The sequence below is a fragment of the Podarcis cretensis genome (assembly GCF_951804945.1).
Source record: "Podarcis cretensis genome assembly, chromosome: 2".
In the NCBI taxonomy this organism is placed as follows: Eukaryota; Metazoa; Chordata; class Lepidosauria; order Squamata; family Lacertidae; genus Podarcis; species Podarcis cretensis.
Genome location: NC_137171.1, coordinates 62,398,782 through 62,425,724, shown reverse-complemented (window position 1 = coordinate 62,425,724; position 26,943 = coordinate 62,398,782). Strand labels below are relative to the sequence as shown.

General features: G+C 42.5%; 1 protein-coding gene and 1 pseudogene across 4 annotated transcripts; both read right to left on the bottom strand.

Moving 5' to 3' along the window:
- Nucleotides 1-36: 36 nt before the first annotated feature.
- RUFY1 (RUN and FYVE domain containing 1) lies at nucleotides 37-26,678 on the bottom strand. Of its 3 annotated transcripts, none has more exons than XM_079966477.1 (18): nucleotides 26,381-26,678; nucleotides 16,333-16,506; nucleotides 15,241-15,358; nucleotides 13,697-13,798; nucleotides 12,951-13,074; nucleotides 12,336-12,397; nucleotides 11,262-11,327; nucleotides 10,579-10,648; nucleotides 9,854-9,955; nucleotides 9,286-9,402; nucleotides 8,813-8,980; nucleotides 7,148-7,245; nucleotides 6,070-6,189; nucleotides 4,417-4,546; nucleotides 3,772-3,866; nucleotides 2,627-2,675; nucleotides 1,701-1,778; nucleotides 37-757 (listed from the first exon to the last, which is right to left on the bottom strand). In XM_079966477.1, exons 1-18 carry the CDS (start codon nucleotides 26,673-26,675, stop codon nucleotides 617-619), a joined length of 2,109 nt encoding a protein of 702 aa, XP_079822603.1. In that variant the 5' UTR covers nucleotides 26,676-26,678; the 3' UTR covers nucleotides 37-616. The 3 variants fall into 3 exon arrangements, with proteins under 3 accessions (XP_079822603.1, XP_079822605.1, XP_079822604.1); XM_079966479.1 differs by having other exon boundaries at nucleotides 26,430-26,560; XM_079966478.1 differs by lacking the exon at nucleotides 26,381-26,678 and adding an exon at nucleotides 17,412-17,490.
- LOC307210598 (cytochrome c oxidase subunit 4 isoform 1, mitochondrial pseudogene) lies at nucleotides 21,916-23,148 on the bottom strand (annotated as a pseudogene). Its single transcript has one exon. The product of its transcript is annotated as a cytochrome c oxidase subunit 4 isoform 1, mitochondrial pseudogene (transcript).
- Nucleotides 26,679-26,943: the final 265 nt, after the last annotated feature.

Sequence of the window (26,943 nt, the reverse complement as noted above, 5' to 3'; positions counted from 1 at the left end):
AAACTTGCAAATATTGATGAACAAATATCGATGAACTTGTTTAATTGCATTTAAGTCTTTATTGCGTAATCACTATTTTGTAGGTACTTTAGAAACACTATATACTCTATTTACTTTTGAAGTAAAGGCACATTCTTTATACATTACTTAAAAAATTATTCCATAGGGACTAAGATTGGCATTTTTTCTTTACCATATAAATCTAGAGGAATTTTTAAGTGGAACTGTTACAATAGGTAGAGGGATTAAAGTGTTGAGAAAAGTAATGTATTTTAGAGGTCAAATGTACAAATGTCGAAGTACAAAGTTAAATACAAACGATAGCTTTTTACATCTTAAAAACAAAACCAGAAGTATGACCGCATCTCAAGATTGCAGCACATTGAGCACATTTAGGGTTATCTCTGGCACTTCATTCTATGCATTATCAGTTTTTATTATTTTTGTAAGCCCAATTTGTATAAATGAAACCTCATGTCCCATTCTATCATGGGAAACTAGTACCGTAAGAAAGTTGTGTGATACATACTGGTGGCATTTAGATTCCCAATTAAGCCTATTAAACATTTGGTTCATTTTCAGTTTTAAATGATTTTCCTGTGGACAAGCCAATGTCTTAAGAAGAAGATGAACATCTCTGAAGCAGTAAAGTGTGGCAAGTATCACAAACTCGTACAGGCTTTGGATAGGATGGAAGTGCAAGTTCATTGCTGGAACAAGTGTTGCAAAAGATGTCACCGCAGTTTCGACAGTGGTGCTGCAAAGGTAGTGAAAGCACAGTATTAGGACTATAAGCAAAAGCAGTTCTTAAATATAGGCTTCCAAATCAAAGGAAACTCAAGTCTCACTAAGATAAATGGAAATAAAGTCAGCCCTCCTGAAGTGCTACAATAAATGAGTTTGGGCTGAAATCAAAGCAGAGTTGTAAACAATATAAAGCCTATGGTCTCAACAGAATGCATTTCAGATAATTTCGTATTTGTTATCTAGGGTAAAAGTATGGTTTCCTGGCTTTGTAAAATGATTCTAAATTTGCAAACTTAACATAGCCCCAAAGGAGCTGCTCCTTAAGAAAGATTTCTCAGTTTACAAAAGTACCACATTGCTTCTTTTTTCACATTTTCTACAGAACAGTTTCATTTGTTGTGAGACCTTAGTGTTGTGGGATTTTGGAGCAGTATTTTGTATATTGTGGATACCATCCCCTTGCCATGTCCCTTTGCTTGTTAGGAGGAGGTTTTCAAAAGTGGTCAAGTTGCTGCTGATTTTACTACTGGATTGTTTTGAGGAGGAGCTGTTCCTTTTGTACAGGTCTGTACATTAAGATAATTCAACGGAGGAAATAATTCCTCAGCAGTGGCACTCCAATTTTGATATACTTTCCCCAGAAGCTCACTTAGTATCAGGTCTTTGATACCAAAGCATAATAGTATCCACCAAGTACTTGTTTGCTGATGCATGTCTCGGGACTGAACTGGGATGTTACAAATCTAAATTCCACAGGGTGTAAAAAAACAACCATTAGTAGATGTGCTTCAAGGCTCAGATTTATTTTCTCTGCGCTTTCATCCCTGATGCTCCTCGTTGCTGTTCTATAAAGGGAGGTTGTGCTTTAGAAATTGCTCTCTCCCAGGCAAGTCTCCCAGATACATGGAATAATTCATAATTTTACCAGGAGGCTTGTTAGCCCTTTATATTACCTTTCTTCTTGAAATGGAAAATTCCTTCTCACATTGTTTACAGTGGGTTGCTTCATCATCTTTTAGCCATGTATGACCCTAAAACAAAATTAATTATTTCAATATACAGCTTCTCATGTAAGGTATCAGTGAACTGTAGGCTTCAAAGAGGCTGAATGGTTGTCGTAACGTTGGCCTAGCCATAAGGTAAAGGGACCGCTGACAATTAGGTCCAGTCGTGGCCGACTCTGGGGTTGCGGCGTTCATCTTGCTTTATTGGCCGAGGGAGCCGGCGTACAGCTTCCGGGTCATGTGGCCAGCATGACTAGGCCGCTTCTGGCGAACCAGAGCAGCGCACGGAAACGCTGTTTACCTTCCCGCCTGAGTGGTGCCTATTTATCTACTTGCACTTGGACATGCTTTCGAACTGCTAGATTGGCAGGAGCAGGGACCAAACAACGGGAGCTCACCCTGTCACGGGGATTCGAACCGCCGACCTTTTGATCAGCAATTCCTAGGCTCTGGTTTAACCCACAGCTAGCCATAGCATCAATTATATCTAACATTCCCCTCCCTGCCTACCAAAAGGGGAAAAAAAAGATTTAAGCTGGTACCCTATCCACACTTAACTGGGTGTAAGCGCCAATCGAACATAATGGAATTTGTTTCTGAATAAGCATCCAGAGGACTATATGTTCTATAACTGGTAGTGTCCATTCAGACTAGAGCATGCCATGTTTAGAGAACAAAAATAAAAATAAAAAATTAAGGTATTTAAAAGCTGCTACTACAAGTTTGAAAATGCCACACTCCTGATAACTGAGGCAAAGTATCCCATGCTAGCAGGGGCAGAGATGCAAATAATGAAGCAGCAGCAGCAGCAGCCGCCGCCGCCATCACCAACCAGCTTGCTAATGAATGCCAGAATGCTGTTAAAGCTGCAATACCTTTAATGCTTTATTCACTTCTTTAATATCTTCCATCTTAAGCTTGGATCTAGAAAAAATAATAAATAGCAACATTTTACATTTGTATTGTGCTTTGCAGTATTCAGAGGACACCACATACACTGTATGGTGATCCTTACAATAACCCCCGCAAGGTCCATTATTATGATCATCATCTCCACACTGCAGATGGAGTGGGGCTAGCGATTGGTTGAAATAGTGGTTAGTCGAAGGCAACTTGGTGAGTTCATGGCAGAGGAGTGTTTCAAACCAGTGACTTCCAATTTGTAGCTCATCCTCTTACTGATATGCAAACTCTCAGACTGGTGAAATGTTTCTAGAAGGAAACACATTCCAAATCTAAGGAACCAAAAAGTTGCCTTGAACTTCCATCCCAGTAGCATGTTTCCAAATCACTTGCTCCCTATGCAGCATCTTACTAACTTTTAACAGCAGCATCCTCTATTGTTTCGCGCTGTGCAATAGCAAGGTTTTCTCCCCCTCTCGTAATAATAGGAACCTGGGGCCATCCAAGGAAACAATACTGTAAGATTTTGGAAGATAAAATGAGGTGCTGCTTATTCATAGCTAAAATCATGGAATTTACTCCCACAAAGGAGCAACTTTGATGACCGAAAGAAAAATTCATGGCTAAAGCTATCAAAAGCTGCTGACCATGATGGCTATGCTCTACCTCCAACCCAAGGGATCGTATGCCTCTGAATGCCAGTTGCCAGGAACTACAAGCAGGGAGAGAGCGTTCACACTCAGATCCTGCTTGTGGGCTTCCCATAGGCATCTGGCTGGCCACTGAGAACAGGAAGCTGGACCAGATGGGCCTTTGATCCAGCAGGTCTGTAAATTATGTTTGAAATTGGAGTCACATGGTGTGCATCCTCCTGCTTACAGCTGCGCCTCTGCAATTTGCTGCAGGAAATACTGGTGTAGCCGTGACAAACAATTGCCATATAAAACATGCTTTAGTTGAGATTCCTGCATTGCAGGGGTTGGACTAGATGACCCCTGGGGTCCCTTTCCAACTCTACAATTCTATTATTCTTATCTTACACAAGTTAACTCAATAATGCAACTTCTCTGGGAATAAGAGATGAACAGAAAGGGGCCCAATATCGGAATATGCTTACTGGCTAAGGTGAAGCCCCATTTCTTGAAGGGCTTGCTCCTGTTCTTCGCAGACCTTTTCCAATTGCTGCTTCTCTTCCTGCAGTTTTCGCAACTCCTACAAAACAAAACACAAAAAAGGCTATATAATTTTCTTTAGGGAATTCCTCCTCCTGCTGCTGCTATTTTGAACTTGACTGATAAGATCTCAACCTTATCACTTTTGGGTGAAGGAGAGAAAAACTGACTACCTGCCATTTGTAAAAATGTATTACATTGCTATTAAGCCAATGAATGGTTGACTTCGCTTTAACCATTAAGAACAACATTCCAATATGTTAAAAAAACCTGCGTGTGGAAAGGCTCCTAGTCTTAGCCGTGGCAATGTTGCCAAAAGACTGGCTTTACTCAGCCTAAGGAGGATGCTCACTTGATCATTTGCTGATGAGAGAAAGAACAGTTCTTCCCTGGTGGTTAAGTGCTCTTGAACCAGTAGCTTACAACAACCCCTGTACCCTTAAAGGAGAGAATCTGCCACGTTACTAGTAGAAAGGCACCCGAGTTACTTCCCCACGTTTCCTGTCCTGCATTCTTCAAGTTGATGCCCTACAGAGGTTCTGGACTACAGCATTTGGTCTGGCTACGATTTGGGTTTCCAGCTCACTTACGTTTTTTAACCCTTCCACTTGCTGCAGTTCTGTTTTTAGCAAAGCTGTAGTGTCCTTCTCTTGATGCAGCTGTTGTTGCAGAGTCTGCCGCTGCTCTTTCTCGGATTTTAATTCTCTCTCAAGAGTTAAACTGTTTTAAATTCAGAGACCAAATAAACAAATGCCAAGTTAGAAACAAAGCTTGTTTAACAGCAGTATTTGCTTTGCTAGAAATTCTTGAAATAATTATGGGGGTGGGGTGAGGTAGCATACTCCTGAGGCCACAAGGGAGGAGTTTTGAATTTCTGTATAGATAGTGGATATCACTTGGGAAGACAGGTGTACTGGAAGAAGCAAAGATCACCAGTGTCAAAGCAATGATTCTTCAACATCAACTTTGTCAGACTGGTCATGTTGTGCGGATGCCTGATTATCGTCTTTGAAAGCGACTACTCTATTCTGAACTTAAAAATGGACAGTGTAATGCTGGTGGTCAACAAAAGAAGTTTAAAGACTCTCTCAAGGCAAATCTAAAAAAATGTAGTATAAACACCGACAATTGGGAAACACTGGCCTGCAAGCACTCCAACTGGAGAACAACCTTTGCCAAAGGTGTCATGGACTTTGAAGACACTCAAACTCAGGACGAAAGGGAGAAATGAGCTAAGAGGAAAGCTGGTTTGGCAAACCCTCACCATGATAAACTCCTGCCCAGAAATCTATGTCCCCACTGTGGAAGGATGTGCGGATCCAGAACAGGCCTTCACTGTCACCTATGGACACCGTTAAGAACGTGTCGATGATGAGTGATCACCAAAGAAGAGGATGTAGAGAAAAGCTTGTGGAAAGGGGTGGACACTGACTTTCCTGCTTTTGCCTCTCCCTAGCAGCCCCAGAGATGTCTATGAAGATTGGGGCCCCCTGAAAATGAGGCGGACTGTGGCATGGGAGGGGGTGATCCCTGCAAAATTTAGCAGAGGCACTTTCCACAAGCAAAATTCCAACTCACGGAAGGCCTCTATGTCCACTTTTAAACAATTGCTCCCTTACCCCTCAACCCCCTCCCCCACCACATATAGCAGGGGGAATCCAACCTGCAGAAGCTTATCTGGGGCTGCCAGGGGGATAAGGAGATGGGAAAGCCTCCTTCTGCCCATCCCTTCCCACTGGCTCTTCGCTGGATCCAACTGAGTGGCTGGGATCCAGAGAGCTACTTTAGGCATGTGAGTTTCTGGGTGATGTTTTCTTTTAACAGCACACCCTCATTTGGGAACGTCTCTGTTTCACGAGTCATTTGCCATGTTTCTTCAGCTGAGCGCTGCTAAGAAATCCAAATTCATAGGCTCCTTTGGGACATGCATGAAAATAGCTATGCAGTTCTTCATTTCTTTAGTCCCAGCCAATAAGAATGGCAACAAGTTAAACCAGGCCCTGCCTTTAGAAACTACAGGCACAATCAATCTGAAGGAATATATGGAAGAATGCATAAGAAATGACAGTTCAAAACAATCACGGCTCCCGTATCATATTAGAAAGTTTAGTGTCAACTAATTTTCTACGCTGATGCATCTTGTTAGCTTTGTGGCTAGCTGATTTTGTGAGGCATTTAAGCTGTGAATTAAACGCCCTGTTTCCAGGAAAACCAAGGATAAACAATACATAACACAAGGTTACCACTTGTTATCCAGCTGGATTAGCTGCTGTTTCAAGGTCACAATTTTGCCGCCCAGTTCTTGTTTCAGTTTGACATTTTTTTCTTCTGCAACCTGCCTGGCCTTTTCTGCATGCTGCAATCTAAAAAAGAAGAAAAAAGACAAACACACACAAGTTACATAGAGCTATAGCAGGCTTTCCCTCTTGCCAAAGCTACCACCTTTGAACACACCCTTATCATTCATTAACATGTTATATTACGCACAAACATTTCATACCATGTCAGTAGCTACTGCAGGGTAGGTAGGTCAGCCTTCAGCACTCTGGCCCACAAGGGTCTGTCTAAGTTACCCTGTCTAGCAAAGAGACAGATGTTCACCAGTCCTAGCCTAAGCTTGGGGAAGTTGGGCCAATAAGCTTATGTCTTCAGCTCCTAAGGAGACCACCAGCGAACGGTGCTTCAGTGAACGGTCCTAACAGCTATTTAAGCCCCATGTGCCCTGATGGAGGGCAGTAGAAAAGGCAGCCAGGCAGCTCATGCCATCAGCTCCTGAAGGGACCATCGAGTGGCCTGAGAGAATCCTGTTCTATGCTTTTAAACTGTTGTTTTAGTATGTTAAAAGCATAAATCACCTTAGGGTGCACTGGCAGAAATGCAGCATATAAATGAACAATTCTTTTAAAAGTACAACTTGCCTTTCCCTCTTGCAAATTCATCAGTTTTCCACTCTGCCCAAGGGCACCCCAAGCCTCCCCTGCATGGCTCTCTTCCTTTCCCTCCCCTGATTTTCCCACCACATTGAACTTTCTCACATGTCTGCCTTATCCTTCTTCAGCATCTAGCACAGGGGTGAGGAACCTCAGGTTCAGGGGCCAAATTAAGCCCTCCAGGGCTTTCTACATGGCCCTTGGGAGTCTGGCCATGCCACTCCTGATCACAGACAGGTAAAGGGGATTACAGGAAATAGGTCAGTGGGTCATCCATGCCTTTCCTAGAAATATGTTGTGCCCATGAAAGGAAACTAATATGGACTTTGGAAACATTAAAAATTGGGGAACTAGGCAGGTCACAGCTAATCAGGCCTATGGAAGGGATTACCTGCCCTCCATCTGCTTGACAGAAGACATCATTTGATCCGTTTTGCCTTCAAAGGATGATATTGCTTCACTTTTCTGCTGCAACGAACCTTCTGCATTCTGGAGGGAAAGAATCAAACTGCTCACTGCAAAATTGTTCTGTGACTACAAAACCCAAAGCATTCCAGGTCCATATATGATTAGCTTTGTAATGAAACAGGTCAGAGACTTCATCATGTCTCCCTCTTCATACTGAAATAGGTTTTTTCCCCACTTCAAAAGGCAGAGAATAAAGTTGCCTCACTACTGTAATGCTAGAACAGGCAACCTGGAGGCAAGAATCAAGGAACTGGCTTAACCTTGGGATCGAGAAAAGATGAATGAGACATTTGAAAATAAGTTTAATACTCCACAGCCTCCCAAAAGCTAAAGCCAAATTAGTACAAGGAAATCACTATTGTGCAAGCCCCATCCTATGTCTATATACAAACCACGTGAGTCTCTCACATACTTTTAAGGCATCTCAGAGGAAAAAAAAAAGATTAATGGGATTCTCTCACTGACCTTTAATACTATCTATCATCCAAACAATAAGCAGAGATGTACACAGACATTGCAATCTTCAGACCTCCTGGACAAAACAAGTGACTGAAAAACTAAGCTGATTAGAGAGAAATCAAGAGCCATGTTTCCCCGGCTGTCATGGCTAAAGAATGTTTAACTAAGCAATCTCCTGCCTTTCAACTGTATCATGTTAAGAGGCCCTTACTCGTAAGCAGGAAGTTTTCTTTTTCTTCCAGCCACTAAGAATGTGAATGAATGTTGTGCTCACTATACATCATTGAGTACATGAAAAGGGCAGGATTCATCTTACCAGCCCTGTCAGTGGAAGCCCTGCGCAAGGACTTCTGCTTGGGCAATGGGATCCCTCCAAACACACGCCCTAATTGAGTCAAGGCGTGTCATGAGAATCCCCACTCCATACAGAGTGCAGGGGGAGAAAAGAGTGTGTGTGTTCCAACTACTAAGATGAAATGCTTATTGGAAGAGTACAATGTTAAATTCCACCCAAAATGCATATTCATGCAAGGTTGGTTGTGTCTACTCAGAATCCTGACATTGTACCTAAAAGGGTGACAAATCCCCACAATAAAAATTAATGTAAGAAACTGCTATATAACTGAACCAGAAGGTATATGCAGTTGAGACAGAGGGCCATGGTTTATGAAGCTAGGAATGAGCATCAGGTCTGTATGCACTCTTCCTGCCATGCTCACTTTGGTTCCTTTGGATGCAATGGGGAACTCTAGTTTAAACAAACCAGGATCTCTCCACTGAAGCCAACGTATAAGGGAAGGAAGAATGTGTGGGCTTGGGCAGGCCACTCTCCTTTTCAGTTCCCCATTTATAAACCTGAGCACAATAGTGATCCTACATCAAGGGTAGCCAGTGTGGTGACCTCCTGTGTTGGGGACCATAACTCCATCACGTCAGCATGGCCAGCAGTCAGGAATGATGGGAGTTAAAGTCCAAACATATATGGAGGGCTGCACACAGGCCACCCCTGTGCTACAACACAGGGCTGTTGCAAGGACGAAGCTAATGATCAGAATGCACTGTACACATTTAAAGTGTTATGCTCATACCTTGTGAATAGGTTGCTTCTCCATTTACTTAACAAATTTACCTGAGATTTATTAAACATCTGCAAATTGATAGCTTTAACTTCCTCCAGCTGCTGGCGAAGGGCCACTAAAGTGTCTTGTTTTTCATGAGTATCTTTCTCCAGGAGCTTCATAGCAATTTCCATTTCTGTTTTCATTCCAATCTGCAGCTCCAGCTCTTTTTCCAGCTCCTTTAAAAATAAAATTCAAATCTGCATAAATAACAAATATTTTCTGTTGAGCTGTGTAAAACCTGACCTGTGTGAACTTGTGTTTTTATAGATTGTGTGACAATGGCTGGAATCAAAAGAAGCTGAAGGTTGCTTCTGAAAGCATGCTGACACTATTCTGCACACCCCCAGTAGTCCCCACCCCCATAGTCGCAAGGAGGGATCAGGGGACCCATGGCACAGCATCCAAGCAAGCTTGCTATGATGGTGCATACAGAAACCAAACAAACAATGATTCGCTCCATTAATGAATTATGGTGTTTCACCGTTCGGATTCTTTTCTCCTCTTTCAGTTGCTTCCAGACATCACTGTACATTTCATCCAGGCCTTGCCTTGACTGTTTGTATGTTTCCAGTTCAACTTTGGTGTCCTGTTTTGTTACCTAGAATAAAAGGTTATTTGAGAAATCAACCTGTTGGTAGATTAGAGTAGGTAAGTTTCTCACAAGAGAAATTATATTTATTTAGAAATGATTTTATATCTACAGATGGTATTAACTACAGGAAGATATGTGTCTCGTATTATTGATGTTTTATTAATTTATGAATTGTCCTGAATATATAAAATAATCTACCTGGAAAAGCTTGTTGCAACAAAAATGTTTTCAATTGTTTCTAAAAGCTACAAATACAGAGTGCCTGTTGTATTTCAGCTAAGATGTTCCCCGAAACAGAGGCAGCCACACTGAAAGTCCTTCTGCAGGCTCCTGATATTTTAGGGACTTAAAGGAGACTCTTCTGCACAAAGTGACCTACAGAGGTATGCTAATGTTTAAATGGAAAACAACCTCCTAGGTGGACCTCCACAAACTTCAGCTACATACTGTATCTGACCTCGACATGCTTTTCGCTTCGTTCACGGATTAGTTCATTTTCTTGCTTCAGCTCCTGCTGCTCTTCCTGAAGTGCCCTGATCCGATCAGTTGCTGCTGCCAGCTGACAAACAGAGGTGGGTGTGAGAAGAGAGAAGACAAACCACCATGAATCATCTGGATGAATATTTAAAAACATCCCATTCAACTGCAGCCTGAAATTAAGACCAGGCAAGCTCATATTTCATAATTCAGTCACTAAGGTGGATACACATAACTTTTATTATTCCAAGACAGAAACTGGCAAGTTTTTCAGTTGATGAACATTCCTTTCAGAAAGGATGCATGAGAGGGAAAACTTCTCAGTCTTAAAATGGTTAAGTCTTTCTTAGTTCAGACACTGTGTAAGCGCTGTAGCTCAATGGCAGAGCACTTGCCTCTCCCCTCTGAAACGCTGATGACTTGCTACTAGTCAGTGTCAGCAACACTAAGCTAGATGGAGCAATGGTCTAACTTGGTATAGAAGCAGCTTCCTATGTTCCATGTACCTTTAGGTTGTACACGAGAGGAAATGAACTATCTGGCTCTCCTCACCATGACATTTCCAGCTTCCCAATTCATATCAGTTTTGCTCTGCTCAGGAAACCCATTTGATAAGATTCGCAGTTTCAAGAAGGAAGTCACTTCAAAATTTTCAAAAAGGAACAGGCACCAGTAGCGACTGAAATAAACTTGAGCACCACAAACCTCTTCTTGGAGCTTTGAATTGGTCTTCTCTAGGCACTCTATCTTGGTCTGCAGATCTCCAACAGTGCAACTGAGACAAAAAGATTACCAAGACCCGCTTAATACTTGCCACTCAAAAAAATGCCAAGTGTTGAAGGGAAGTCTATGCAACCAAGATTTACTCTGTTGTGCCCCCCCTCCCGCAACACTTAGCGCTCACAGTTTAAGAAAATTAATGAAAAATATTATTGGATTGCAAATATGGGGGTTTAAAGTAGGGGAGTTACAAGGCTAGCAGAGGTAGGTGCCAGAAGAGCAAGATAGTACAGTGGTACCTTGGTTTGCAACCGTCTTGGACTACAACCATGTCAAACCCGGAAGTCCATGTCCCATTTTTTTGGATTACAACCCATTTATTTTTTTTGGATTACAACCAATTTTTTTTGGAGGCCCCATTGGCGAAAGCGTGCCTTGGGTTACAACCTGTTTTGGTTTACAACTGGACGTCTGGAACAAATTATGGTTGTAAACCAAGGTACCACTGTACGAAGAAAAGGGGCAGATCCCTCTGAAGGAATAAGCATGAAACCCTTTTTTCAATAGTATAGCATTCCTTAAACTGCTGCCGTAGCTAAAGCTGTGATTTTAAACATGGGGGAGGGGAATAGGACGGGGGAAATCAAGTTTTCACCAAGGAAGCCTACCTTAGATGGCGGTTAAGTTCTTCTACATAATGTTTCTGATCAAGCACAGCAGTAATGCCTCCATCTCTGATATTGAAATAAAGATGGTATTTTAAAGAACGACTCATTTTCTCAAGTGCAACATTTATATTAGAGACATTCCAGAATGGCAGCCATATAGGTTCTCTTACAGCAAAATCAACAGGAGCTTTGTGGCATCTTAAAGACTAATAAATGCATTGTGGAATAATTTTTTGTGTGGACTATAGTCAGTTTGCCACAAGACTTGTCATGTTATATTAGAGGAAAGTTATCATACAAAAAACTACATATGCATTATATATGCAAATGCTCTTCCTTTATTAGGACCAGTTTGGTGTCAACAAGATGTGCAGCTGGATTTTTAAAAAAAATGATAGTGGACAAATGACTCCAAGGGGTTAAAATCAGCCCCACATTCTGGCCAGCAAGGTCAAATTGCAGCTGCACCCAAAATAGAGATGCTGAGAAAAACCATTATCAATATGAAAAGATAGCACACCAATGTGTAAAGACACAAAGAAACTGGGTTTTTAAAAATTAATTCTCCACACATTTAAGAGCAGGTAAAAAGCACAGTTTTAAAAGCTCAGTCAGAAAAGCACCCAGGACTGCAATGGATGCAGTTTTAATGCATTGTTATGAATTATACATGTTATACAAATATAAAATGTACAGGTTTTCTATGCAGCTCGTCTAGGTTCCCCAGTTAGCAGAGCATAGCTCCTTCAGTCCCCATTAGTTCAACAAGATAGGTATGTAGGACCTGTGTGTAGAAATAGGGGTTGGGTAGAGGATGCCTGCCCTTAAAATCACATTTGAGTGGAACTGGAGGGAAGGCCACTGAAGCCAGAATTAGCATGTTTGATCCTCTATATATTTCCTCTGCCCTATTTTTTTTTTTTTTTTTTTTGGTCAATAGCCTTTCTATATTCCATTTCTCCCACTCCTCTCTTTCTCAGAAAGAACTAAAGAAATTCCTAAATATGGATTCATCTACTTTAATTAAAAACTCTATTAAACAAAGATTAGGAACATAAATTCAACCTTACATACTCTTTGCTATTGTCACTGTTTTGTGTATCTTTAAGGTACAGGGAAAAATCAATCACTGCAACCTGAAAAGACAAATAAGATTTAATTACAATTGAATTAAGTGCCTCAACAGGATTAGCTATGCTTTACTTTTTTTCTTATCCTCTCCTTCATATTCTAATAAATGAGTTTTAAGGGAACAAAGCACAGGAGGCCAACTTTTTTCAGCCTGGGGGATGCATTCATCCTTGACCAACCCTCCATGGAGTGCACCAACCAGTGCTGGGTATGGTCACCCCACAAAATGGAAAGGAAGGAAACACTATGGCTCATAGTACAACAAGTGCTTTTGGAAATGCTACTCATAGGGACTCAATTCACACACAAAGATACACAGTGGCGTTAGCACAGTAGGAGGCTCTCCCATACGGCAGTGAGTAGGGACAAGTGGTAGAAATCAGGTGTCCAACCTTGAATGAGCAGAATTGCTTCTGCTTACTTAATGCCACCATATGACCCCCCTGGCTTCAAGACAGATTTAGACTACTAGGATAATATAGGCCTGAACTACCAAAACACAAGTTATTCCTGGTCTACAGGGTGGTTTGTGAATGTTAAATATTACTCCTAAGTTACCTGGGTGTCCAAATCTTCTCCTTTTAAGCAGAGATTTGCATCAATGACATTCAGTCCCACAAGCAGACCAATGATCACAGCTCCTTCCTCTTCCATCATCAAGGCATCAGGCTCATAAAATTCACTAGGAAAGAAAACAGATAATTTAATAACTATTGTGGGGGGTACTGTATTATCCACCCAATTAAGAACAATTCAGTAAAGATTATACTGAGCTCAGTCCTTCCTATCAACTTTATGGTCAGAATACAAGCACTAGGCTGAATCCAGATTAAAAAATACAGTGGTACCTTGGGTTACATACGCTTCAGGTTACAGACTCTGCTAACCCAGAAATAGTACCTCGAGTTAAGAACTTTGCTTCAGGATGAGAACAGAAATCGTGCTCCGGCGGCGCAGCAGCAGCAGCAAGAGGCCCCATTAGCTAAAGTGGTGCTTCAGGTTAAGAACAGTTTCAGGTTAAGAACAGACCTCTGGAATGAATTAAGTACTTAACCCAAGGTACCACTGTAATAGTAACAGAAGGGAGATAATGCAAGCTGGCTTTCTCCCTCACCCCACACCCTGTGCAACAGCAGCCTCTGAAAATCTTCTTCTCTCAAGGGTTGGGAGACACTGGGGTGGGCTGAGTACTGCCAGCCCCCTTTCCATAGGCTTTTCTCTGGATCAAACTCATTTACTTTAGATGCTTCCCTGTGTGGCAAGATGTGTTATTCCAGAATAATAATAAAAAGTTCAAAAGTTACCTCAATAGATTCTTGTGGTCCAGGAGTACTTTCAGGTAGTCTGCCAGTTTCTTTTGCATCACAGCAAGATAAAGCCAAGCTCTGCCTCTTCCAATTGGAGTCCTACAATTCCACAAGGACACCAGGTGTCAAACATGCTATCCACTTGGTATATAAAAATGCATCCGATAAATGTTTCTGCATTTTACCATGAGGACATATTTCCTGCAGCAGATAACTGTTTATTATATGAGCCAGATAAAAAACATTTAGGCCTACACATTTATTCATTGCCTTTCCTTTAACTGATTAATTAGTGAATTACCAATTAATATAAGTACTGTAATACCCAGTGCTTTTTTTCTGGGGGTAGGCATACCCCTAAACATTTTGTGAATCTAAGTTTGGCCTCATTGAAGGGCAGTCTTTCAATATGAATAGGAAAATGAGAGTGCCCCTAAATATTTTTTTTTAGAAAAAAGCACTGGAAATACCTTATTACAGAAGATTTGGAAAGAACATTTAAGTAAAGGAAATATTGTCATGAAATTCTACCCTTATTGACCCATAGCAGATTCCAATGTATAGTTAGTAGAGTAAAATCTTAAACACTTTGCAGGATTCCAAAAAAATAGACCAGAGGCAATTAATACTTCATCCAGTAGAGCTTTACTGCTACTGAAGGCAAATGAACATAATGGTCACAAATCCAATACATTCAGGATTGGCACTGTCCATAAGAAATCCAGTTGCAGCAGACTTAACTTAAACTTACAATAACCTATAATAAGTCTAAACCTTAATACTAAGCATATACCACACCAGTAGGAAAAGAAAGAGAAAAAGTGAAACCCAGGCTCCTTCTGGCCTATTTTTATAGTCAGCATGACCTTGCCAGAAGAGATAAGGGAACCAGTTTAAGCCAGCTGTACTCGGCTTCTCTGAAGGAATAACCAAAACATCATGAACCTTCTGCTTGTTTCTTTCACAGAGAGAGGCTTCCGGAACCCTCTTGAATTAATTAGAATAGGAAAGATCTCTACATATCAGATCAATACTTTCTGTACTAAGAACGGCAAACTGGGAAAGTTTGACTACTGGGAAAGTCATATGGGCAGGTCTAAATAGTTAATATTGAAGCAGGTCCTACTGAGATCAATATTACTTTTTCCCAGTACCCACTTTAATGTTTCCCTCTGGCATCTGACACCTGTTGAAAACCCATTGCTCTGAATTGGCACAACAATTCTTATAAAGAAAGAAAAAAGAAACCTGTAATAATTTTGACAGTCTTAAATGTAAAACGGTATTGGTAAAAGCATTAGATGACAGGAAAATGTAGCTAAACTGTCACTGTATACAACAACAGCATTAGCACTGAAAACCCCTGTCAATAAAGGATAATTTCAGTGAAACTTTCCCCATCTTTTAACTTGAAATTAGCCCATCATCTTGTTAACAAATCAACCCATAAAATATTATGAAGGTACATGAATACTATTAGCAACCTCATTCCTTATAACAATTTGTTTCCTTAACCTCAACCTGAATCTTTTAAAACTCACTTTAACTCTGGCAGATTTCTGACACTTGTAGCTAAATCTGATGCTTCTGGACAAAGTTTCTCCACCATCTCTAGAGGTCCAAAAAACGATTTGTTTTGCCCAATGAAACTCTTCTTAGCTAGATAAAAGGGAGGCAATGGAAAGGAAATAACATTGCTTTATTTCAGTTTAATGTGTGTAAAGTAAAAAGGTTCACAACAGATAAATGAACATAAAGCAAATGTCAAACACAGAAAGCACACTTAACAAGGGAAGGAGTAAGCATCATTGAACATAGTGGAACTTACTTCTAAGTAAACATGGATACGCTTGCATAATTAAGGTATTTTCACACCTCACATTCAGGCTACAATTCTGCATACACATACCTGGAAGTAAAACCAACTGAACACAGTATGATAATACTTTCAAGTAATATATGATTGTGCTATGAAGTTCTTTGTAGGAAAACAACCCCGCAACTTTGCATTCTGCAATTTTATTGTAAAACTTCTGTGGCTAGATTGAACATTTAGTTTAAAATGGCAGTCCATCTCTGTCACGCATTTACTACATTCACATTTGCAGACAAGTAGCAGGAGGAAGGGTTCAGAGTCATCTTTAGTGCCACACACAACAATGCTCTCAATGCTATTAAACTTGTTCCATTTCTCATCCTACAGAGTTCTAGAACAAGGTCTGTAAGTGGTCCAGCAGATGCGCATTACCTTGCTTTAATGCCACTTCTGTTTCCTTAGTAATAGGTAAATTGATGAATTAATCAGGCTATGAATTCCACTTCAAACACATAATTCCTTTTTGCTTTATCTATTACTCCTTTTAAGCATTTTCTCGTGACATAAACCACACATTTTTTTAATGACTTCTAGAAATATCTGGTGGTTAGCCTGCTTATGTGCACAGTTAAAGCAAAGATCCACATCAATTAAAATACTCTTACAATGCTATCCTATATATGCCTATTCAGAATTCAGTGGGGGATAGTCCCAGATAAACTGGTTAAAGCTACAAGCCTATAATCAAAGGCACATACTGTACATAAAATGATACGAAAAATATACTATTTGAAACCAATATTGGAAGGAAGCTCACCTTTAAGTCCATGCTTGAGACAGTGTTCCATCACAACAAAGAACTGTTGTAAGGGGGGAAAGTCTGAATCAAGGGTCCGACCCAAACTCAGAGCTGACTGGATTAAGACTTTAACACTCAATTTCATCATGTTCATGAGATTTGAACGTTCTTCCATCATGTGGTATTTGGCTGCTGAACAAATGTAGATACACATACATATCAGAAAAGAAACTGATGTAAGATTAATAGACTTATTCTCAAAACATCAAACCCCACAATACACCATCTTGCTTCATAGTTTAGCACAACAGAAATATGCCAGAGGTGGTGGTGGAGGAGAAAAGAGGTAATAGAAAAACCAAAACAATCCAAGATTTGTTCCGTTCATATATCAGGAACTATATATACACCTCTCTTGTTATGACAGTGAATGTTCATGAAACAGATGCACTCTAGAAAGGGTTGAAATGGTGCAGTTAGGTGGTGTGTGTGAGAGAGAAATAGAGACATTTAACAAACCAAGGAGCAGTCACAGACCTTTAAGGTCTAAAATACCCACAAGCATTAAAACACGCTGCTTATTCCCATCCCAATTTCTGTTAAAAAGAAAGCAGCAAAAACATTTTTGGTGCAATGTTTTCATTCTATTTTGTGTCTCGTATGAGAATGACAGTCCTAGTTATGCCCAAATACACACAGAAGAGCTCATAAGTATGGTGACACAGAGAAACAAACAACTGCCAGTCAGACTAAAAGGGAAGCCCCCGCGGATTCTGCCTTGGTACGACCCGCGTTCTGCAGTGAAAAGGAAAGCATCTTAACTTCACAGGGAGAAGGATCAGAGCAGCGAGATCAACGCTGGAAGGAAGGGAGCAGAGGAAGAGCCGCTTCCGAGCATGTTTTGCCTTCTGCTCTCCTCTGTAGTCTTTTTCTGGCTCACACACAAACACCTGCATTTTGGCAGCTCAGTACTAATAAGCTTCCCGCAACGTGGGTTCCCCAGGGAGGCTCCCACCCACCACCATCACTTATACGACCCCTAAGCAGAGGCCTCGATAACCCCCCTCCCCCTGCTTAATTCCCCATTGGTATCTCACCTTCACCTGGCGTTACCAGAGCAACACTTCCCTCCCCCTCAAAATCCAAAGAGAGGCCTTTCATTGGTTAAAGGCACCCAAGCCGCTGATCGCCTTCCTGCAAGCCAATCGGAACGCCCGGTGCACAAGCCGGTGTCTCGGATTGGTCACAGCCACCGACCTGCCCTCCCATGTTCCGACCGGCCAGGAAATGGTTTTAAGGCCCAGCCGCTACCGCAGCCCTCATTGGGCAAACGGGGAAAAGAGGCTTTGGGCAGAGGCAGCACGACACTGTAAACAAGGGAGGGGTGGCGCCATTTTAGTTGTCTGGTCGCTGTTACTTTCTTAAAGGCCTCCTCCTCTCGTCGTGGAAAACCAAACGCGAGGATAATAGTACTATACTGTGTTTTTACACTTGCGTGTATTTTCCCCCTGTAGCAAATTATGATTTTCCCCCACCTTCCCCCACTCACCTCAACGTCATTCAAAAAGCTTAGGTGGCTGACAAATATAACCTTCTGTTAGGCACTTAGCAAAGCTGTATGTTTAATTCAGTTTCAGCACCTGGGACTATAAGGGATATACTGTATAATATTTGATGTTTCGTAATTATATTGCAGCCTTGTACAGTATTAGATATGTGTTCCTAATGACACTTTAGTATATGGCGAAATTTCTGGTGGATGAAGTGAACACAAGTCATGTGAAGCTGAAATAATTTCTACTGAATTTACGACATTACGATTATGGTATTAAGGTGCTTAGGTACTTTGCCTGCAGTGCAGCTAGACAGAAGCAAAGCATTCTGAACTTAATATGGTTTTTGCAAGCTTTAGGAATTGTAAAAACGGATCATTCACTATTTTTAGGCTTAAAATTAAAAATGTCAAGAGTTCTGGTTTGCAAAACTGCAGCAGGCAAGCCAATGAATTGATAGTCACCAACGGACTGATACATGTCTCCCAGAAGCAGGTTCCACTGAGTTCAATGGGGGCTTTCTTTCAGATGTGAGCATAAAACTGCAGACTTAATCAGAAGTAAAGGCCCTTGCAATGGCTGGGGTGTTTTGTTATATTTGAGAGACAATTCCTTAAATGAAGACTATTTTAGAGCATTTGAGATAATTTGAGTTGCATTTAATTTAAAACAGAGTCACAGGCAGCTTTAAGCATAAAGGCAATTTATGTATACAAACTGAAACATTTAATGGTAGTAGTTCATATAGCACTATATACAATTGATAACTGTTAAAAGTTTAAGACACTTATGAAGTTAATAAAAGTATACATATATTGCTTTCTCAAACATGAATAGTCTGATCTTAAGTGTGTATTCATACACAACTCCCTCTTGAGTCCACTGTAGCTTCCTTCAAAATAAGTGTGGGTAGATTTGCAGGCTTGTTTATTTATTAGAGTATTTACAAACCACCAACTCATTAAAAATATTACGGTGGTGTATAATAAAATCATTAAAACATCAAAAAAATCTAAAACCATAAAATACAGAACAAAGGACCAACAACCTTAGTCAGAAACAACTTTAGTTGCTTTCATTGGAGCTTCTTTCTAAGTAAGCATGCCCAGCAGCCTGAAACTCACAATAAAACATTTCACAGATACAATAATCTGCTAGCAGTTATCCTCCAGCAGTTTACAGTGGCAGAACAGATCAATTATAAAAAGTGTGAATGTACAAGCAATGATGAGAGGTTTTTATCTTTTATTTTCTTGATGGTAATTCTGAAACACTCAGTTAACTGTGATTGTGCAGAAATCAGTGAGGGAATATTTCGGTTGCACTGCCACTTTTTATTGCCATAAATTCCAGTTGTGTTAGTTTAAGGTAAAGGTACCGCTGACCGTTGGGTCCAGTCGTGGACGACTCTGGGGTTGCGTGCTCATCTCGCTCTATAGGCCAAGGGAGCCGGCATTTGTCCGCAGACAGCTTCTGGGTCATGTGGCCAGCATGACTAAGCCACTTCTGGCAAACCAGAGCAGCACATGGAAACACCATTTACTTTCCCGCTGGAGCGATACCTATTTATCTACTTGCACTTTGACGTGCTTTCGAACTGCTAGGTTGGTAGGAGCAGGGACCAAGCAACGGGAGCTCACCCCGTTGCAGGGATTCGAACCGCCGACCTTCTGATTGGCAAGCCCTAGGCTCAGTGGTTTAGACCACAACGCCACCCGCGTCCCTTTTTGTGTTAGTTTATTGCAGCAAAAATCCATCTGCTTAAGTGGACCGTAGTCCACGAAAGTTTATGTCATAAAAAATTGAGCCACAATACTCTTGTCATGGTCCTTTAACTGAATCATATAAATTTTAAGAATTCCTATGTAAATCAGGGACGCAGGTGGCGCTGTGGGTTAAAGCCTCAGCGCCTAGGACTTGCCGATCGAAAGGTCGGCGGTTCGAATCCCTGCGGCGGGGTGCGCTCCCGCTGCTCGGTCCCAGCGCCTGCCAACCTAGCAGTTCGAAAGCACCCCCGGGTGCAAGTAGATAAATAGGGACCGCTTACCAGCGGGAAGGTAAACGGCGTTTCCGTGTGCGGCTCTGGCTCGCCAGAGCAGCGATGTCACGCTGGCCACGTGACCCGGAAGTGTCTCCGGACAGCGCTGGCCCCTGGCCTCTTAAGTGAGATGGGCGCACAACCCCAGAGTCTGTCAAGACTGGCCCGTACGGGCAGGGGTACCTTTACCTTTACCTTTATGTAAATCAGAATTCATAAAAAGTTTGTAGCACCTGCATTTCTCAAAAGCCTGATAAGGCTATTTTCTTACTTGCTACAAAAAGTGCATTGTCTGCCCATTTGGCAGTGCATCATATGGTTTAATGCAGGGGTAGGCAACCTAAGGCCTGGGGGCCGGATGCGGCCCAATCGCCTTCTCAATCCGGGCTGCGGACGGTCCGGGAATCAGCATGTTTTTACATGAATAGAATGTGTCCTTTTATTTAAAATGCATCTCTGGGTTATTTGTGGGGCCTGCCTGGTGTTTTTACATGAGTAGTAGTAGTAGTAGTAATAATAATAATAATAATAATAATAATAATAATTTATTTATACCCTGCCCATCTGGCTGGGTTTCCCCAGCCACTCTGGGCGGCTTCCAACAAAACACTAAAATACAATAACTTATTAAACATTAAAAGCTTCCCTAAACAGAATGTGTGCTTTTATTTAAAATGCATCTCTGGGTTATTTGTGGGGCATAGAAATTCATTCATATTTTTTCCCCTCCAAAATATAGTCTGGCCCACCACATGGTCTGAGGGACGGTAGATCGGCCCACAGCTGAAAAAGGTTGCTGACCCCTGATTTAATGCTCCAGTAATCAAGATGTGCTTGTTAGCTTAGGTGGGGTGGTACCTCTAAAGTGGCACAATAACCCAGTTAGTCTTAGACTCTAAGAATATAAAGAACAGCCTTGCTGGATCACACCAAAAGTCTTATCTAGTCCAGCATCTTATTCTCATAGTGGTCAACCAAATACCTATGGAAAACTTACATGATTTAAGACTACTGGAATGGCATACTATTCTATTTTTAGGTTTCTGTGTATTTCTAGGTACTTATATTTAGTTGTAGGGAATTTCTCCATGCCCTTATTGCCTTCTATTTCTCAAAAATATTTTACACCATGGATAAAAAATACAGTGTCTTAAAAAAACCTGAAGTTTGTAACTAATGTTAGTCATACTCAGAGTAGAACCATTAAAAATGATGGCCATGACTAACTTGGGTCCCTTCATTTCAGTGGGTTTACTCCAAGTTGAACTTCAATTGATACAACCCTAACAAGATTATTTTTATTTTTTCAGTACCACAATATTCTGTTTTTGCCATAACACAGATTAACACAACTATTCATACAAATCCTGCATCCCAGTGTTGGAAAATTTTTTTAAGTTCCAGGACTAAATGTTTAATCAGCTTTCCAGTCCTTTGCAGGAATAGAAGAATGATAAAACAGCCCAATGGGACTTATTCTCAAGTGGTGGACATACTGTGCACAGTTGTTTGGGAGTAAGCCCCAAATAACGCAATGGAGCTTGCCATTGAGTAAACATGCACAGAAAGGAACTGGTAATTTGGCAAGACATTTGGGTCTCCTAATTTTCCTACATAACTGGTTTGATAGTAACAGCTCTCTCTCACATCTTGTTCCCTTCCAATTAACTTAAGAGTTACATTTCTACACTAGGATATCCCTTTTTCTTTATCCTTAGAGTGATTTTTTCCCTACTGGAATTTGATAATACTCCAAATATTATATATAAGACTAGTAAAGGTAAAAAAGATAAAGGACCCCTGGAGTAAGCTATAGTTGACATCCATCAGCCTTTATTTATAAATGTATGGACTTTTAATAATTGAAGAAAACATTTTGGTTGCCTAGATTTAGTAGTTAGAACTTTATGCTCTATTTCTACACAATTATGTTTTTATATATTCATCTAAGTCATTGTCACCTGATACTGGCGATCGGTGCAAGTCATGTTTTTAAATTTTTTTAAAAAATTTAATATTCAAGCAAACCAAACATTTATTAAAGGTTTCTCTTTCAATAGAGGGGTATTTTCTTCCCCATACACAGAAGCAGCGAGGTCACATGGAGATGAAGGAATGGTTTCAACATTTCAAGCCAGAACAGGAGTGGCGGTCCCTGAAGTGCATTTATTTTTTCCATTCATTCTTTTCGTAGTCCACTTGTCCGAGAAGCCATCAATTGGGTTCACTCTCATATCTAACATTATTTTGGTCTGCATGGCCTCCCACTCATCTGTGAAAGTGTGAGGGATTGGCCCAAAAACATACATCCTTTGCCAAATGACAACAAAAGCAGTGAGGCCTATAAAGAAGAGTGTCCCACCGAGAATAGTCTTCCATTCAGATGACCCCTTTTTCACTTCAGCAAAGGTCTCATTGAACTTGATGCAGTACAATGCAACCTTCTCAGCAGAAGAAAGGGCAGTCCAGGATGCCTTCTCTTTATCCTTCAGGGCCTTCTGCTCCAAAGAGAGACTTTTTGTAAACGGAACTTCAGGCAATGGAACATCCCGACATCGATGTAAGCTGGCAGGCTGAAATCTTCTGTTTTTGCAATACCATGCCCATGGGCTCTCACACAGACTGAAGTGGAAATGGCCCATTTGTCAAGAAGACTAAATGCCCAAGAAGCCAACATCCTGCCACCACCAACCACAAACCTGAGGCAGCTCATGTCCTCTAAACCCCGGAGAATGAGGACGGAAAGAGGGAAGGAGAGGGAAGCGGAAACCGGTGCAAGTCATTTTTCAACTGAACTAAACTCCAGGAGAAAACAACCATTCTTAAATACACAGAATTATAGAACTGTAGAGTTGGAAGGTATCCCAAGGGTCATTTAGTTCAACCCCCTGCAATGCAAAAATTAAAATACTAAAACAGATTAAAATTACCTCAGTTTTCCAGACATCTATACATCAATAAAATAGGTAGAGGAAAGAAATGTTAATGAACTTCAGAATAAATAAAATGCAGTCTGCTACTACAAGTACTGTTTTATCTTTTGCAAACCTCTTTGTGATTTTCTACAATCAAATGGTGTATAAATTTTAACAAACAAAGAGTTTGCTAGAGTTTAGTTCTTGAATCTATTTTCAGTTCCACATCTCAACACTAGAACATGTGAAGGAGATGAACTCTGAGCATGCTGTTTGCATCTGTCTGCTTCGAGAGGCAATGCACCATCAAACCATTGGGAGAGTTACAGTGCTTGCTGTGACTGTAGAAACCAATATGGGAGAGACATGTTTTATTGCGGGGACGCAGGTGGCACTGTGGGTTAAAGCCTCAGCGCCTAGGACTTGCCGATTGAAAGGTCGGCGGTTCGAATCCCTGCGGCGGGGTGCGCTCCCGCTGCTCGGTCCCAGCGCCTGCCAACCTAGCAGTTCGAAAGCACCTCCGGGTGCAAGTAGATAAATAGGGACCGCTTACCAGCGGGAAGGTAAACGGCGTTTCCGTGTGCGGCTCTGGCTCGCCAGATGCAGCTTTGTCACGCTGGCCACGTGACCCGGAAGTGTCTCCGGACAGCGCTGGCCCCTGGCCTCTTAAGTGAGATGGGCGCACAACCCCAGAGTCTGTCAAGACTGGCCCGTACGGGCAGGGGTACCTTTACCTTTACCTTTTTTTATGTTTTATTGCAGCAGGGAGAGATGAAGGTGCCTTGTTTTGCTGTTACAGGTGTGCCATGGCATTTCTTTTCTCTGCACTCCTCATAGCAGCCACTTCTCCTCTGGTTGCTGCTGTGGATACATGACCTGAATGCCTGTCTCCAGGCATTATGGTAGTCTGCAAGAGATTCCCACACGGCAGGGTTTAATGTTGCCAGCCTTCACGTCACACTTGCAGACATCTTTGTAACACAGAGTTGGTCTGCCAACAGGCCTAGTGCCTGAAGCCAGCTTCCTGTAAAGCACATCCTTGGGGATCCTGACATCTTTCATTCTGTGTATGTGACCAAGCCAGCATAGACCTCGTTGAGAAACTGTGAAAAAACTTGGAATGTGGGCTTAGAAGAGCACATTTTTGTTTGAGACTGTCCTGCTATGGGATGCCCCAAATCATCTTGACACAGTGCATATGGAAGGCATTGAAGTGTTGCTCCAGGCAGGTGTTAAGTTGGCCATCACTCATTTCCATAAAGCAGCATGCTCAACATTCAAGCCTGGTCATTAAGCATCACATTTTCCTATACCCTTTTGGGGAGACAAGCCATTGCTGTAGCTGCTGTACCAATACACTTGTCTAGCTCTGCATCAATGGACAGGTTGCTGGTTATGGTGGAGTCCAGGTAGACAAAATAGTCTACCACCTCAAGCGTGCGGTCACCAATGCTGATGTGTGGAGTGCTGGCGATGTTTTCACCCAAGATGTCGGTCTTCATAAGGCTGATGGTAAGTCCTAACTCCATGCAGGCTTGGACAAAATGGTTGATGAGTCTCTGTATAGTTTTCTTGCAGTGGACTGTCAAGGCTGCTTCATCTGCAAACAAAATTTAGCAGATGATAACCCACCACACTTTTTTGGGGCATGGAGACGTGACAGGTTGAACAGACACCCTGTCACTCCTTGAATGGAAGTGCACAACATCTTCAGTCAAACAGAAGGCATGGGAGACCAACAGGGAGAAGAATATGCCAAAGAGAGTTGGAGTGAGAGCACAGCCCTGTTTCACACCAGTATTAATAGGGAAGGTATCCGAGGATGAACTGTCATACTGAACGGTGCCACACATGTTCTCATGGAAGGACATGGTAATCTTGTAGAGCTTAGATGAGCACCCTATCTTGTTGAGCAGTGTGAAGAGTCCTTTCTGGCTGACAGGGTCAAAGGCCTTCATCAGGTCTATGAAGGCAATGTACATGGGGCATTCCTGCTCTCTGCATTTTTCTGGCGCAGTGAGAAAATCATGTTGACTGTTGACCTCTGAGCTCTAAAGCCTCATTGTGACTCAAGATAGACCCTGTCAGCAAGTGACTGTAATCTGTTGAGAACTACATGCGTGAAAGTACTCAGCAAGCTACTGTAATTGTTACAGTCATGGCAGTCACATTTGTTCTTGTAGAAGGTCACACATGTCTTGTGGCACAGACCCCATTCCCCAACACTGCAAGAGAAGTCCGTGGAGGTGAGTCATGAGCAAACTGAGGCATGCTTTCAGCACCTCTGTTGGAATTCCATCCTGTCCTAGGGCTTCCCCACATACCTGAGACAGACAGAGCCTGGACGCTATCAACAGCTGTGTTGAAGACTATGTTTTCCTGTGAGTACAGTTCTTGATAGTTCTCTGCCCATCACTTCATCTGCTTGCTGTGGTCTGTGATGGTCTCTCCAGACGAGGTTTTTAGTTGTGCAGTTTTTTCTACTGTTGGTTCAAAGGCTTTCTTCATGCCTTTGTATATTTTGTGACTACTGCCACTGTCAGCAGCAAGCCAAATGCTCTGACTCAGCTTTAGCCAGTAGTCACTGGCACATCGCCTGGCAATCCTCTGGGCATTGTTCCTTGCACTTCTCAGTGCAGCAAACATCTTCTTGCAGGGGGCACACTTTTAGTTCACAACAGCCTTGTGCTTTGCAGTGGTAACAGGCTCCATGTTCTAAACGCTGGCCTCAAACCAGTCAGGGATCTGCTGCTCTCTGCTATGCAGAGTGGCTTTTCTGTATCTGTGACACCAAGTACAAAGCCTCAGTCTGGAATTTGGGGGGAGTGTTTCTAGGTCAATCAAACAAAAGTACATACAAAGAGCCCTGCTGGATAAGAACAAAGCCTATCTGCCTCTTATACTGGAGGCAATAAATAGCCATCATGACTAGCAGCCGTTGGTAGTACTTTACAGGGCTGCGGGGGGACGGGGGGACGGTAGCAGAATAATCGATGGAAGGTAACACTATCTAAGTCTGTGACCATCACCAGCTCTTGCGGTAGCCAATCCCAGAATAGAAGGTGTGTGAAGAGGTACTTCCTTTTCCCTGCCCTGAATCTTTGTTGAACGTGGCCCATGGTTCTAACATCATGACGGACTGGGGGTGGGGGGGGGGGGATTCTCACTCTGCTTCTGGAGTGGAGAACCGCAGCTCCCATCAGCACAAGCGGCCAGGGATGATGGGAGTTGTAGTTTAGCAACATCTGGAAAGCGGCAGGTTTCCCCACACCACGTGCGTTTTATACGCTTTCTATCATGTTTCCCACACCCTCCACAAATAAAAGGGGAAAAAACATAAAGGTATCCATCGTATGCAGGCAGCCTTGACTTAAGCCTAGCCACCTCCTTATGTTTATATTGGCTCACACTGTAAGAAAGTATTCCCTCCGCCGGGCGACCAACGCTACCGCCCCCACCGGCAGTTTAGGAAATAAAACCACTTGCTGCTTCTTCGCACTCCTCCCGCCGCCCCCCTAAAAAAATAAATTCAATATCACAAGCAATAAGCATGGCCCTACTTGGGTTGGCTGGGCTGTCATTGCTGAGCGGTTTGGGCACGAGTCCTACCAAGGCTGCGGACTTCAGGGCGCTCCCATAGCCGGCTGCTAAGTTTTCCGAGGCTTTCTTGGCCAGCGAGAGGATGGGAGCCGGCCACCGCGAGTCCTCGGCCGGCCTCTCTTTGCCGCCGCCGCCCCTCAGCTCAGGCGCGCTGCCGGGGGTCCGGGCGGCGGCGGCGGCTGCTTCGCAGCCCTCGCTCTCTCCCGCGGCGGGAGCAGCAGGTACTACTTCGCAACTCTGCCCTCCTTCAGCCATCTTTGCTGGGTCATATGACGCGAGTCAGGAGCCCTCGGGCCTCGGCAACTTCTTCCTGTCCCTCTCGGGTCCCTCTCGCGGGCTTCCTCGCCCACAGCCCTGGTGTGGCTGCTCTGCACCGGCGCCGAAGGAGGAACTTGGGCGGGCTTACTCCTGAGGAAGCGCCTCTTTCGCGCGCGCAAGGCGAAGCCGACTTTTGCCTCAGGAACTTCGCCCCCTTGGGCTCGTTTGACGTGGGATTCCCGCGCTGTCAGGCCGCAACCCTGCA

Coding starts and splice junctions, on each gene's coding strand:
- RUFY1 (XM_079966477.1), bottom strand. CDS start 26,675: ATGGCTGAAGGAGGGCAGAGTTGCGAAGTAGTACCTGCTGCTCCCGCC. Junction 4,547..6,069: donor ATCCAGCTGGATAACAAGTG/GTAACCTTGTGT, acceptor AATTTAAAACAG/TTTAACTCTTGAGAGAGAAT. Junction 2,676..3,771: donor ATGGGGCTTCACCTTAGCCA/GTAAGCATATTC, acceptor TATTTTTTCTAG/ATCCAAGCTTAAGATGGAAG.